We start from the raw sequence: 14,975 nt of genomic DNA, 5'->3' as shown, positions 1-14,975 counted from the left end.
GTACGTATGCATGGTGACTAACCTAAAGAGACTGTTCTCGGTTTGCTGCCATTGTAAAATGTTTCTGTCTGACAGAGCCTTTATGGGGACTAAAAATACACTTTAAATACATTTTCTTGTTTAGGATACCAGTGTCTGTATATTTAAAGTGTTTGCTGTCGTGTGCAAATGTTAGTTGCGGTCGTTTATTTTTTTTTTTTTTTTACTTCGTAGTATATATTTTTCATACGCACGATATTAATGGAAAGTAAAATCTGGTTTGGGCTTCTACAAACATTAGGACAACAACAAACACCTTGTAAATACAGACATTGACATTATAGTAATTATCGTCATCTGTTCGTGTATCGTGAACATGTTACAATCGCAGAAAACTCACGATAAACCATTTAAAGGGACATGCCCTAGTTTCAGCCCATAGAAAATTAACACTAAATTTATTTAATCTACAAACCTGTAACACATTTGGATAAAGTTACAGTTGAGTGAAACATGAGTCTGTGACTTTGAAATGGTGAAATACGCTCTAAAAATAGACTAAAACGCGACTCCATAACTATTACCTCTCAGACGCACGTGCGTTTTTAAAAATATGAGAAATGTATTTTGTGATACTAAAAACACCAGGATGACCAAAGACGCTTCGAATGTACGAAAATGGATACTCTAAACAATAAAATGTAAGTGAAGTATGATTTCAGTTATCAAAAACGGCTCTAATAGTAAAAAATATGTCTTAGTGTTTAGAAACTAGGGTATGTCCCTTTAAATGTGATACTAAAACTGAAATAAATTATTAACAAAGTTCACATACTATATGAAATTATAGAAGCATTATATTTAAAGTCCTCGATTCAATTACGTCGCACTGATTTTTTCTTCTTGTAATGAATTAAAAACATATATCAAGTAACGAATAGAGAAAATATTTTATGGGGATAAGAAAAAAAAAGGGTAAATGGACAAACTCGTGAAAAGGGCAACCGAATGATTTTTTTTTTAATGCCATGAAAAAGATATGCACGATTATGTTTAGAGTGACGGATCCCCTAGTACCCTCTTAGATCAGCCTTTGAGTAATACGAAATATAATGCTAAATAGTGCACCTTTAAAACCTTAAAAGGTTATGAATAAAAAAACAATGAGGAAAATAGGTCAGTAATTTTGATGGTCCTTGTGTCAGAAGTATCTCAGAGCTGATGAATATGTAAATACTGTGATTTTAAATTTATTTTGTTTAACGACACTACTAGAGCACATTGATTAATTAATCATCGGCTATTGGATGTCAAACATTTGATAATACTAACTCAGTCATTAGAAGAAACCCGCTACATTGTTTCATTAACAGCAAGGGATCTTTTATATACACTTTCCCACAAACAGGAAAGCACATACCACGGTCTTTGACCAGTTATGGTGCACTGGTTGGAACGAGAGAAAAAAACAATCAGTTGAATGGACCATCGAGATGGTTCGATCCTGCGACGCAACCATCTCAGCCGAGCACTCAATCGACTGTGCTAAATCCCGCCCCTACGGTGATTTGAAGGCAAACATCTTTCTCCCGTCCAAACCAGTGCCCCACGACTGACATATCAAAGGTCTATGTCAAAATTACCAAATGTTTGACATCCAAATCAATGTGTTCTAGTGGTGTCGTTAAACAAAACAAACTAACTTCATATGTACTATCTCATAGACAGGATGACACATATCACGGTCTTTGCTATACCAGTCGTGGAGCAATGGCTGGACGAGAAAGAGTTCAATGGGTCCTTGGACGTTTGTTTTTTTGTGGGGGGGGGGGGGGGGGGGGGGGGGGGTGGGGGGGGGTTGGGGGGGTTGTTGTTGTTTTATTGTTTTTTTTACAAATAAAGTTTTTTTGGTTGTTTTTTGTTAAATTAAAAAAAAAAAAAAAAAACGCGTCACTATCCAAGTGATTTGACTTTTGGTCCTTTTCCTTTTTAGCCAAAAAGCAATTTTAAGGCAGAATAAAAAAAATAAAAAAAATTATATTAAATTGTAACAGCCTTTAATTTATTGGAAATGAAATAATACGTAATACCTCCTGATTTTTTTTTTTTAATTTTAACTACAACTTGGCAAAACATTTTTTGTCTGGTTTTAACTTAACTTTATTATAAAAGTTCACCTTTAAGTAATAATGCAGCATGTTATATTTGCAATGTTGGGTGGTCGTGTGTTGTGGAGGGTAGTCTGGTTCCGTGCAGTACGTAAACACACAGAGTCTGGCTTCCATCTTGCTGCAGGTCACTATCAAAGCATGACTATTAACTAATTGTTAGTGCTAACAGTGCCCACCAGGGGGCGGTCGTGCTCATGTTTACGGCAGGGAGGAAAAGTCGTAAAACGGGCATACTAAATACTAATAATATTCAGATCCAGACTTATTAGGGTTTAAAATGAACATGGCGCAACTAGAATAAGTAATAAAACTAGAGGGCGACGGCAGGATGATTCTAGGGATGGGGGGAGGGGGTGCAACGTTCAGAAAGGTCACATACGGTGTTACAGAGTACATTAAAGGTTGTACTATACCAAATAAAATCCCATAGGCGACCATGTTAACGTTTGTGCTTTAAAACATATCAACCAAACTATGACCCATAAATAGCAGTACTACAACCCCTACCTCAAAGTATTAGCTGAAGAAAATGGTATCTTTCATTGCTCATTGTGGTATAACAAGATGTTTTTACAGCACCCCTAGTTTAGCACAACATTTTGATAAAGTTTGTTTTTTGACAGGTATCATTTAAATACTCCTTCATTTTATTTGCAAGGTCGCTAATAGTAAACTGTTCTTCATTATTGTCCTCAAAGAAAGCACACATCTTAAGAAATGCTTGTTCCTGGTCCGTGTCCCTTGGTCTCCCAACTTTCTTTCGTTTACTACCACTAGGATCTACCCTATACTGCATAGGAATATCCCGAAAAGTGCGAAAATGTACATCACAAGAATGATGGTACAAACAGTCTGCTGCATGCAAATCTCCGTCATAATATTCAACGCGTCCTTTGACAGTAAATGCCCATTCATCACCACGTCTCGTACAGTTGACCAATATTTTCCCACAGAATAAGCAGTCCGTTTTGCTATTGTAAGGGCCAACTGAAAGACGCGCACTTCGTTTGAGAGATGGGGTAGAACACAACTTAGTTTTCTTGTGTATTGCAATATCTTTTTTATTGATGTAATTCAAACGACACGATTTGTGCACTACAGTTCCATCTGCTACAATGATGTCATCACCTCTCTCGATACTTGAATTGTTAATACCTTCGGCTTCCTTTCTACCAATTTTAACGTAGTCTTCATTACCTAATTCCTTCTGGCATAAAGGACATTTTGCTTGATTTGTGCTCATTTTCATTTTCACTAGCTGTTGTTGTTCATCATATATGTACGTGGTCTATTCCTGCGAATGAAACTATAATGAAAACTTTACCTAAAATGATGCGGTTGGGGTAAGATCATCATCAATGCAGTATCACATTAAAAATCATAGAAGAAACTGTTCTACGGAGGTCGCAGCGATGACTGCGTGTGTCATCATTTCACAAATATGACATATTTTACAAGCGACTGAAGTGACGTCGTGGATGACGTCAGATTTGGACGTCACATTAGGATGACGTCACGTTTCTAGTTCAGCAATGATTTATATACTTTCTACTAATGCTAAAAAATAGTTTTTGAACTTAAAAAGGTTGGAAACCGTAGAATCCATCAGCTAATAGTAGATATTTGCATTTTCCTCCCTTGGCAGCCATCTTTCTTTGACATCATGTTTTGACCCTTTCCAGTGGTCCAATATCGTCCAACTTTTGATATGATGTTCTCCAAATATAATAGTACAAAAAAACATCATAAAACGTTTTCTTGCAAAAAATGTTAGGGTTTGGGGTATTTTCAGCTTATTTTGACCCTACTATCCCATACATTTTCCAAGCACAAGCCTACTTGATGATGATAACGATGATAGTTTAACGTGCCCATATACCACTAGGGTTTCGAACACGCCCATGCCAAGTCCGACCTCCGATAAGATCGGTGGCCTGACTCGGGATCGAAGGGGTGTGTGTGTGAAAATTGGCAGAATTTTGAAAATAGCAATTAGTAAAAAAGTTAACAGATTAAATAAAATTAAAAAAAAGGTTACAAGCCAAAAATAAAAAAGAATTGACTGCTCCTCCGAATATTTATATAATTTGGAGCATTTTAGAAGGACAGTCCAAAATTAAATAAGAGAAAGAAGAGAGGATCGGACTATTTAATCATATTTAAAAAAAAAGTAATTTCGACATAAAATTTTGAACGCAGATCTAAAAGTTTAAAGTCCGATCGATATGTCCACGCGAGTACAGTGGTACTAGATGAAATAAAATTGCATACATTTTTGCCCAGATAAAACTATTTGTTTTTTTACAACCAACACACTCACATTATATCACCAATCACAGGACTTGTGGCGTTAACTTCCCTGTCAAAAGTTGGGTGCTCCTCGAACTTTGACCCAGCCGGAAGTTATTTGGTTTAGTACTACCATTATGTAGAACATCCCCATGGTACATGTGCATCTTGAATTTCGGTAGAAGTTTCTAAAACTGCTGCGGATTATACAAACCAACTGTTCGATATTCAACATGGTTCTGAGATAAGTAAAGTTGAAGTTTGTTTTCTTTAACGACACCACTAGATCACATTGATTTATTAGTCATTGGCTATTGGATGTCAGACATTTGGTAATTTATGACATATAGTTTTAGAGAGGAAGCCCACTACATTTGTCCGTTAGTAGCAAGGGATATTTTATATACACGATCCCACATTCAGAATAATATATACCACGGTCTTTGATATACCATTCGTGGTGCACTGGCTGGAACGAGAAATAAATTTAGTTTGTCTTAAAACGAAAAGGAAAAGTGTTTTGAAAATAGATGTAAAATTGTTATCTTGGTTGTGTGCTGTAAAATTGTTATCTTGGTTGTGTGCTGTAAAATTGTTATCTTGGTTGTGTGCTGTAAAATTGTTATCTTGGTTGTGTGATGTAAAAACACTGTTTAAGATAGAAATAAAAGAACAATAATTTCCCATACTGAAGAATGCCGTCTGCCAAACGGAGAATGGAATTATACACTTCAGAGAAAGTATAATGGGAAGAAATAATGATACATGTTACAAAATTGATTTTATGTAACTGGGTGTATTTTGGTAGGCAATAAATAAATAATGTAAAATGTAAAAAAAGAAAAAGAAGGAACATGTACAAGGTTACTGTGTGTTTTATAGCAAACTACACGTGCGATAGCAATAACAACGAGAAAATCTGGTGGTGCTATCACAATGGAGTTATGTGTGTCTATATATATATATATATATATTATATATATATATATATATATATATATATATATATATATATATATATATATATATACATGTGTGTGTGTGTGTGTGGTGTGTGTATGTGTATGTGTATGTGTATGTGTATGTGTATATGTATATGTATATGTATATGTATATATATATATATATATATATATATATATATATATATATATATATATATAATATATGTATGTATGTATGTATGTATGTATGTATGTATGTATGTATGTATCTAGGGATCCGTTTTGTTATTACCGATAAGATAAAGTAATCGAGAAAATATAATTACATTTTTCATGAAGCAGACGACATTTTTGCACTCTTGCAAAATATTTCTGCTTTATTTATATCTTGGCCAATATTTTTACAAGACAAATTTTGAGTGATATCGTGACACGCTGGGCCAAAGCTCAGCGTTGGAGGAGTTATTATATCTTATGATCGAGCACATTTTCCCGAGGGACTGTCTGATTTTAGAGGCCTCGCCTAACTCGAGGTCAACATCAAGCTTGAACTTTAGATAATATTGTGACACACGGGCTCAAGGCACTAATATAAAGTTATACGATAATCCATGTAAAACGAGTGCTTGGTTGTTGAGAGAGAGAGAGAGAGAGAGAGAGAGAGAGAGAGAGAGAGAGAGAGAGAGAGAGAGAGAGAGAGAGAGAGAGAGAGAGAGAGAGAGAGAGAGAGAGAGAGAGAGAGAGAGAGAGAGAGAGAGAGTGTGTGTGTGTGTGTGTTACTTAATATTGCACCCCTACCTGAATACTATAGTTGCCCATTTTATAGTTGCATTGTTTAAACGTATTCTCTTCCCATATAGGTTGCATGGTACCAAAAAAGAAAGTTCCATGTCAAAGTTCGAGGTGTACTGTCAAATATTTAAGTAATAAAAACAGCTGCGGCTCCGATTGGTAGTAATCTGTGACATTGATTGCTTGTGCAAATATTATTATCCACTGCCAATAAATAATAATAAAAATATTTGTTATACAGTTGTTATGCAGTATGTATACATCAGAGGTTGAAACTTGAGCAGGGCAACCCCGAAAATGGAACTGAGATTTTCAGCAAAAATGAGGAGGGTTGCTAATAAAAACATTAATTAAATCTCTTAAATGATATATGACCCCCCCCCCCCCCCCCCCCCCCGGTGAATTAAATGTGAGTTGCCACCTTGTTTGATTGTGTATTACCTGGGTGTGTTGATACGCTACTTATATGTTTTATTAGTAAATGATAACATTATCCGGCAATAGGAATTGAAAGCATAAACATTCTGCATCCGCCTCTGTGTTAGATATCCTTCCAGCCAGTGCACCACGACTGGTATATCAAATACCGTGGTATGTACTGCCCTGGTGCATATAAAAGATCCCTTGCTACTAATCGAAAAGAATAGCCCATGAAGTGGCGACAGCGGGTTTCCTCTCTCAATATCTATGTGATCCTTAGCCATATGTCTGACGCCTTATAACCGTAAATAAATGTGTTGAGTGTGTCGTTAAATACAACATTTCTTTCTGTGTTAGGTACTAATGATATTAATTATCATATTTTGTCTTTCAGGGACGAGAGAGCAGTCATATGTCTACGCCATAGCTTCGTCTGCTCTTGTGCACTCCATTGCGCGTGCGTGCAGCATCGGCGTGACGACAAAGTGCAGCTGTGGCGCTCTTCCGAGTTCCTCCCCCAGTACGGGTTTCAAGTGGGGCGGGTGTGGCGATGACGTGCACTTCGGCCTCTTCTTCGCGGAGGTGTTCACGGAGGCTGTGCTGACGTCAAAAAAGGGGAAGCCCAAAACGTCTAAAAGAGCTTTGACGAACAAACATAATTTTCGAGCTGGTAGACAGGTGAGATTTAGCAAAAGGTTGGGTGATGTTCATATTATATTGGTTAGAAGGCATTAACACGTGGGGCTTTTTTTTTTGGGGGGGGGGGGGGGGGGGGGGGGGGTGGGGGGGGGGGGGGTCTTTTGGGGGGGTTTGTGTTTTGTTTTTTTCAAATGTAAGCAAATCTTTCACAGATATAATCGAACCGAACGTACACATTGTACACCATTCCTCGTACATGTTATTATGACATATTTATCAGACCCGTATGAACGATATCTCGACCGTGTATGTGTCTTATGTGAGGGTGAGGGTGGGTTGGGGGTACGATATCTAGTGGACGGGAAACGTCTTTGGTGGAAGGGTACAAGCCATATTTGTATCTTTATTTATATAGAGACAAAACCATAAACCCACCCACCCCACCAAAAAAAAAAAAAAATAATAATAATAATAATAATAATAATAATAATAAATAAATAAATAAAATAACACACACACACACGCGCGCGCGGAACTGTTTATTATATATTATGAGTAAAATGTTTCTTTTGCCTATCTTTTAACAGCACTGTTTAATCACAATGGCCAAATTACTCGATCCATATCAAATCACATGACTTTCGTATAAACCTTAATTGTGTTAACCCAGTAAAGTAAGCACGGCACAGCGTACACGTGCATATACAAACATCCGCCATCTTTGGTTTTGCTCACACCACATCCAGGTCAGGAATTGTCGGAACTGAATTCTATTTCGTTTGTTTGGGATTCTGAATATTTCGATTTAGAAAACTGCCAAACGAACGTGCACACTATTAAAGTCTTACAGGCTTGACGGGCCAATTGCGTCGCAGTATATTTTGTCACGTGACTCGTCACTGAGAACCACTTTCCGGTTGGTTCTTCACGATTTTAAAAGCCGGTCTGCGATTGGCTGAAATGGATGGACAGCGACCATTTGGTGTGTCGAAATACGTTACATGTTAAGTAAGTTAAGTGTATGTTTTGCAACATGCGTTCATACGCAGACGTTTGTTTATCAACAAAATGTCAGACGTCAGTGTAACATACGGTGATTCTGACGTAGACTGGAATAGCTATTGTAGCTTTTAGCGATCTTTAGGGCCGTTTCTCACGTGCACTGTTTTTATCAAAGTGAAGGAGCGGCGCGAGTGCTGAGAGTGGGAAACAGACGCAAAACCAAAAAATCAAATCTATGGTTACCAATATGAGTACATGTTAAACTGCGGCCATTTTCGTGTATAAGTATTGCTTATTTCTACACTTGGTAGAGACAGAGATTGGGGAAGGTGAGAGAGAGAGAGAGAGAGAGAGAGAGAGAGAGAGAGAGAGAGAGAGAGAGAGAGAGAGAGAGAGAGAGAGAGAGAGAGAGAGAGAGCGAGAGAGAGGGAGAGAGAGGAAGGGAGAGATAGGGAGATAGAGGGGAGGGAGAGAGAGAGAGAGAGAGAGAGAGAGAGAGAGAGAGAGAGAGAGAGAGAGAGACAGAGATAGAGAGGAGAGAGAGAGACAGATAGACAGACACAAAGAGGGACAGACAGACACAGACAGACAGACACAGAGAGGGACAGACAGACACAGACAGACAGACAGACAGACACAGACAGACAGACAGACAGACACAGATAGACAGACAGACAGACAGACACAGACAGACATACAGACAAACCCAGGCTTTGTAAATTCTGTCCAGTATATTTAGACACATACGTTAACATTGTCGCCTGTGAGATTCTATTTGGTACAGACCAACCTGTCTACAAAATGCTCACACTTCCTCACCAAGTCATCAAACCTCGAAAAGCAATTATTTTTATTTGTCTTCATTTGTGAAGCTAGGTGCGCAGATAACTGCTGCACATTTTCTGTTTTCGCCATTTATTAGCTGCCTGGCATCCGTACTTTATGGGGCATTTTATAGCCATGTTGTCTGTTTAGTTGTTACAAGACACCTTAACGTAGAAGGCTGAATTCCGTTCCCTTTTGATTTGTTTTGCACGCAGTCACTGCATACTGCTTTCTGTATGCATTACCTGCATTAAAATTGAAACTCAAAATGCACCCGAAACGCCAATCATTGGGAAATTGGGGTACACGTGATAACATTTCATGCCAAATAAATAATCAAAATAGGATCGAGTGGATAATTATATATTCGGTCTTTCAGTATGCTTGCATGAATTAGGGGCGGATACAGGGGGTGGGGTGGGGGGGGGAGGTATTAATGGAAAAAAGGAACATGGACAAATTCGTGAAAAAGGCAACCGAATTATTATTTTTTAATAAAAAACCGGGGAAAAACTAAACACTTAACTATGTTGAAGCGAAGAACAGTTACATATGTACTTCAACCCCCCCCCCCCCCCCTTCCTGGATCCGCGTCTATGAATGGACTGGGGGTGGGTGGGGGTAGGGGTACATATGTAACTGTTCTTCTCTTCAACAATGATATTATTCAAAGCGCGAAATAAACTTTCCACTTTTAGTATTTTCAAGCCAAAATAAGGGTTTTTCTAAGTTCAATAAAATTTGTTTCTTCCATAAGGTACATCAGCCAGAAAGTCTAAAATAAACATTACCTGTCAAATATGATTTATTGGTACACCTACATGTAATTGCCTCATTACGTCAAGTCTGCAATATTATCACTTGAGTCATGCTAGGTGAGTAGATTAGTGCATACACATACATTTTGGACACGCCTTCTGAATGAAGCCATTCCATTTTAGTATAAAGTCAAAATTGTCCCTATTAATTAAATACCTTCTGTCCGATGCTTAGCCACTGGCCTTGTCGGAGACTGGACGTGGGATGGACGTGCCTGAACCTCTTTTGGATATAGGCACGTTAATAAAGTAACAGTAACAGTGCATACTGTCGTCAATTGCCTCGGACAACAGAATTTTCGTTTTGTAGGCGAAGTATCAACACTACTACCGAGCTTACAAACATTAGCCTATATAGCAAATAAACCTTTACGTTTCTGTCTTAGACGAAGCGAGTAGCCTATGTGTTATCATCATCCTTTTTGTTTTTAAAAAATTCACCGTCTGGAGTTTGAAATATCATCAATTTACTACGAAGGTGCAAAAAAAAAAGGGAAACAACTCTCATTAAACCTCGGTATACGGGCAACACACTACACGATATGGCGTTCAGTTATATATATATATCTATATGTATATGTATATATGTATATATATATATATATATATATATATATATATATATATATATATATATATATATATATATATATATACACATAGAAATCAGCTCTGTTTTACACATTTTGTTCTTCGTTAACTTATTTTCGTGCTTATATCCCATTAAGGTTCAAGCACGTTGTCCTGGGTACACACACACCTCAGTTATCTGGGCTGTCTATCCAGGACAGTGTTAGTTGTTAATTGTTAGTAGTTAGTGTGTGTGAGAGAGAGAGAGAGAGAGAGAGAGAGAGAGAGAGAGAGAGAGAGAGAGAGAGAGAGAGAGAGAGAGAGAGAGAGAAGAGGGTGTAATGGTCTTACATCTACCCGTTGAGTCGTTAAAACTCGATCTGGGTGAGAGCCGGTACAGGGCTTCGAACCTTGTACCTACCAGCCTTATGTCCGATGGCTTAACGACGACATCATAACCTAACAGTCAAATCAGTTATGATTCCAACAAAATAGAATAAAACGGTGCACACTTTGCAATGGAACTTTATCTCAGCTATCGGGGCTGTCTTTCCAGGCAGGGGCGTAGACTGGGGGATTCGGGGGGTTCGGACGACCCCCCCCCCACCACCACCACCACCACCACCACCACCACCACGCTGAAGCAAATGGTCCGCTTTCAGAACTAAAACGTAGAGGTTTATACATAATGGAGTTTCTGGTGGTGCAAAAACAAAATAGAAAAAGGGTCCACTTGGTTCATATTCGAACCACCCCCTCCCCCAGGTGAAGATCACGCTAAGCCCCTGCCAGGACAGTGGGTTATTAGTTGTTAATGATTACTGAGGGAGAAGAGGGTGTAGTGACCTCACACCTACCCAATGAGTCGTTAAACCTCTCTCCGGATGCGAACCCACTAAATACCAGACTTAACTATGATGGCTTAACTACTACACCATCGAGGCCCGTTCAGTGGTCTCGTGCCTTTATTTCGACTTATTTTTGTGCTTATATCCAATTAAGGTTCAAGCACGCTATCATGAACACATCAGCTATCTGGGCTGTCTGTCCAAGACAGAGGGTTAGTTGTTAGTTGTTTGTGGTTAATGAGACAGAAGAGGGTGTAGTGGTCTTACACGTACCCATTGAGTTGTTAAAACTCGCTCTGTGTGGAAGCCGGTACCTGGCTGTGAACTTTGTACCTACTATCAATTAAGGTTCAAGCACGCTGTCCTGGGCACATACCTCGGCTATCTGGGCTGTCTGTCCAAGCAAGACAGAGGGTTAGTTGTTAGTAGTTAGTGAGAGGGAAGAGGGTGTAGTGGTCTTACACTTACTTATTGAGTCGTTAAAACTCGCGCTGGGTGGGAGCCGGTAGCGGGCTGCGAACCCTGTACCTACCAGCCGTGTGCCCGATATATTAACCACGACACCACCGCCGAGGCCGGTCTAGTGCCTTTAATGAGGTCGTGTCTCCTCGCTATCAACATATATCGTCAGCTGCCAGTCGCCGCACCTGGCTTGACACTTTGATTGGGTTTTTTGTTGAGCTCGTGAATGTAGCATTATGTGTTTCATGTCTTACTGGCGTGTGAGGGGCGAGACGTAGCCCAGTGGTAACGCGCTCGCTTGATGCTAGTTTTGATTAAACATAGAAGAAGGAAATGATTTATTTAACGATACACTCAACACATTTTTAATTACGGTTATATGGCGTCGGACATATAGCTAAGGACCACACAGGTACTGAGAGAGAAAACCCGCCGTCGCCACTTCATGGGCTACTCTTTTTGATTAGCAGCAAGGGATCTTTTATATCCACCATCCCACAGATAGGATAGCACATACCACGGCCTTTGATATACCAGTCGTGGTGTACTGGCTAGAACGAGAAATAGCCCAATGGGCCCACCGACGGGGATCGATCCCAAACCGACCGCGCATCAAGCGAGCGCTCTACCACTGGGCTACTTCCCTCCCTAAAACATAGAAGAAGACAAAACATGTTTTAAGATGTCTTAATTATGCGATAACCTATTTTCCTGTATTTTCAAGCATTAGATTATAAGTGAAGTGCATACATGAATTTGTGTATTTGAATGAATGAATGTTTAACGACACCCCAGCACTAAAAATACATCGGCTATTGGGTGTCAAACTGTGGTAATGCAAACAAATAAAGTGATGATCAACATCAATATAACAATTCAAGATATAAATAAAAACACAGTGTAAAGAACTGTGCAAAAATACAAATATCACAGATAGATACTGACTTTTACTCAAAATTTCAATGTGTGCTGTATTGGCCATTCTCAAAGAGAATGTTACACCCCTGCACCACGGTGAGGTTACAGCACGCGCAGGGGTTCTCAAAGAGAATGTTACACCCCTGCACCACGGTGAAGTTTGTATAATTTGAGGGGCGAGACCTAACCCAGTGGTACATCGCTCGCTTGATGCGCGGTCGGTTTGGGCCCATTTGGGCTATTTCTCTTTCCAGCCATTGCTCCACGATTGGTATATCAAAGGCCGTGGTATGTGCTATCCTGTCTGTGTGATGGTGTATATGAAATATCCCTTGCTAGTAATGGAAAAACGTACCGGGTTCTATATGTCAAAACTACCAAAGGTTTAACATCCAACAGCCTATGATTAATATGTCAATGTAATCTAGTGGTGTCGTTAAACAAAATTAACTGGCGTGTGAGTTAACGTTCTCCTAAAATTATATTTATTGTCATAATTCAGATAATCGCGAAGGACAAATGAAGCTAGCTTTGATTAAAAAATAGAATAAAACAAAACATCTTTTAAGATGACTTAATTATGCGATAATCTATTTTCCTGTAATTTCCTGCATTATATTCTAACTGAAGTGAATACAATGAATATTTGTATTTGATGCATTCATATAATGTGTGAGTGCTCGGTGGATCCATTCAACTTAATGGGGGTTTTCTCATTTAGGGCGGGATTTAGGTCAGTCGGTTGAGTGCTCGCCTGAGGTGCTTGCGTCGCAGGATTGAACCACCTAGGTGGATTCATTCAACTTATTGAGTTTTCCTCGTTCCAACCAGTGCACCACAACTGGAGAAAGGCTGTGGTATGTGCTTTCCTGTCTGTGGGAAAGTGCATATAAATGAATCCTTGCTGCATTATGAAAAATGTTGCGTGTTTCCTCTGAAACTATACGTGTCATAATTACCAAATGTTTGATATCCAATAGTCAGTTATCAATTAATTAATGTGTTCTAGTGGTGTCGTTAAACAAAACAAATTTTTAAAAGTTTTTTTCATATTATCTGTAACCAGCATATTATTTACTCAGTACTATTGAATCATGTTGCTTTAACAATGAAAGAATAACCAACTTAAAGGGACGGACCCTAGTTTTTAAACACTAAGACATATATTTCACTACTAGAGCCGTTTATGATCATTAAAATCAAACATTACTTATATTTTATTGTTTAGGGTATCCATTTCCATACAACCGAAGTGTTTCCGGTCATCCCGGTGTTTCTAATACCATGAAATGCATTTTTCATATTTTTAAAAACGCACGCGCGTCTGAGAAGTAACGTTGATGGAGTCGCGTTTTAGTCTATTTTAAAGGGTATTTCAACGTCACAGACTCTTGTTTCACTCTGTTGCATCCAAATTTGTTATAGGTTTGTAAATTAACCAAACTTAGTGTCAATTTTTACGGGTTGACCCTAGAGTCTAGTTGAAAAATATGCCTTAGTGTTTAAAAACTAGGGTCTGTCCCTTTAACGCTAAACAATTTAAAAACTAGTTTTGAACCTAGTATATATTCTTATTTACAAATGTTTTGAAGTAGATACATAGAACAGCTTTTTAAAACAAGAGTATAGTTATATACAAATAAGAAATAATGTATTCAGAATCGCATATGTGATGCTGTGTTAATGGAACTTAAAAACATTAACCCAATATAAAAATAAATAAGCTGCTGTTAATATTTAATTTCAGTTTGTCTAGTTATTATATTACCATATTTAGATAATTTGTATATATTAAGTCAACAACTAGGTATATTACTCAAATCTATTTATTATGAATTATAGCACTTTTATTCAAACTCCATAGTCAGCGATGTACAGTTGTGGTTTATTTAACGACGCACTCGAGACATTTTATTTACGGTTATATAGCGTCGGACATATGGTTAAGGACCACACACATATTGAGGGAGGAAACCCGCTGTCGCCACTTCATGGGCTACTCTTTTCGATTAGCAGCAAGGGACTTTTATATACAACATCCCAGACAGGATGGCACATACTACGGCCTTTGATGTACCAGTCGTGGCGCATTGGCTGGTGCGAGAAATAGCCCAATGACAGGGATCGATCCCAAACCGACCGCGCATCAAACGAGCGCTTTACCACTGGGTTACATCTTACCCTTGTACAGTTGTGAGTGCCAAGATCATTGTGAACTGGAATGATCGAACATCGTGGAGTAATAATATAAATGTTGTAACAAAACAGTAAAACAAATTACATAATGTAGAATAAACT

At 38.5% G+C, this 14,975-nt stretch overlaps 1 protein-coding gene across 1 annotated transcript in view; it reads left to right on the top strand.

Annotated features, from left to right (window-relative positions):
* The window catches only part of LOC121374041 (protein Wnt-11b-2-like), a 102,287-nt gene that overhangs the window by 70,092 nt on the left and 17,220 nt on the right, over positions 1 to 14,975 (top strand). Inside the window, exon 4 of the mRNA XM_041500920.1 lies at positions 6,990 to 7,273. Within this exon, the coding sequence (XP_041356854.1) occupies positions 6,990 to 7,273 (284 nt within the window). The remainder of the gene's footprint in view (positions 1 to 6,989; positions 7,274 to 14,975) is intronic.

Source organism: Gigantopelta aegis, chromosome 1, assembly GCF_016097555.1.
Source record: "Gigantopelta aegis isolate Gae_Host chromosome 1, Gae_host_genome, whole genome shotgun sequence".
In the NCBI taxonomy this organism is placed as follows: domain Eukaryota; kingdom Metazoa; phylum Mollusca; class Gastropoda; order Neomphalida; family Peltospiridae; genus Gigantopelta; species Gigantopelta aegis.
Note: the sequence above shows the minus strand (reverse complement) of the source record. Positions and strands in the feature narration are given on the sequence as shown.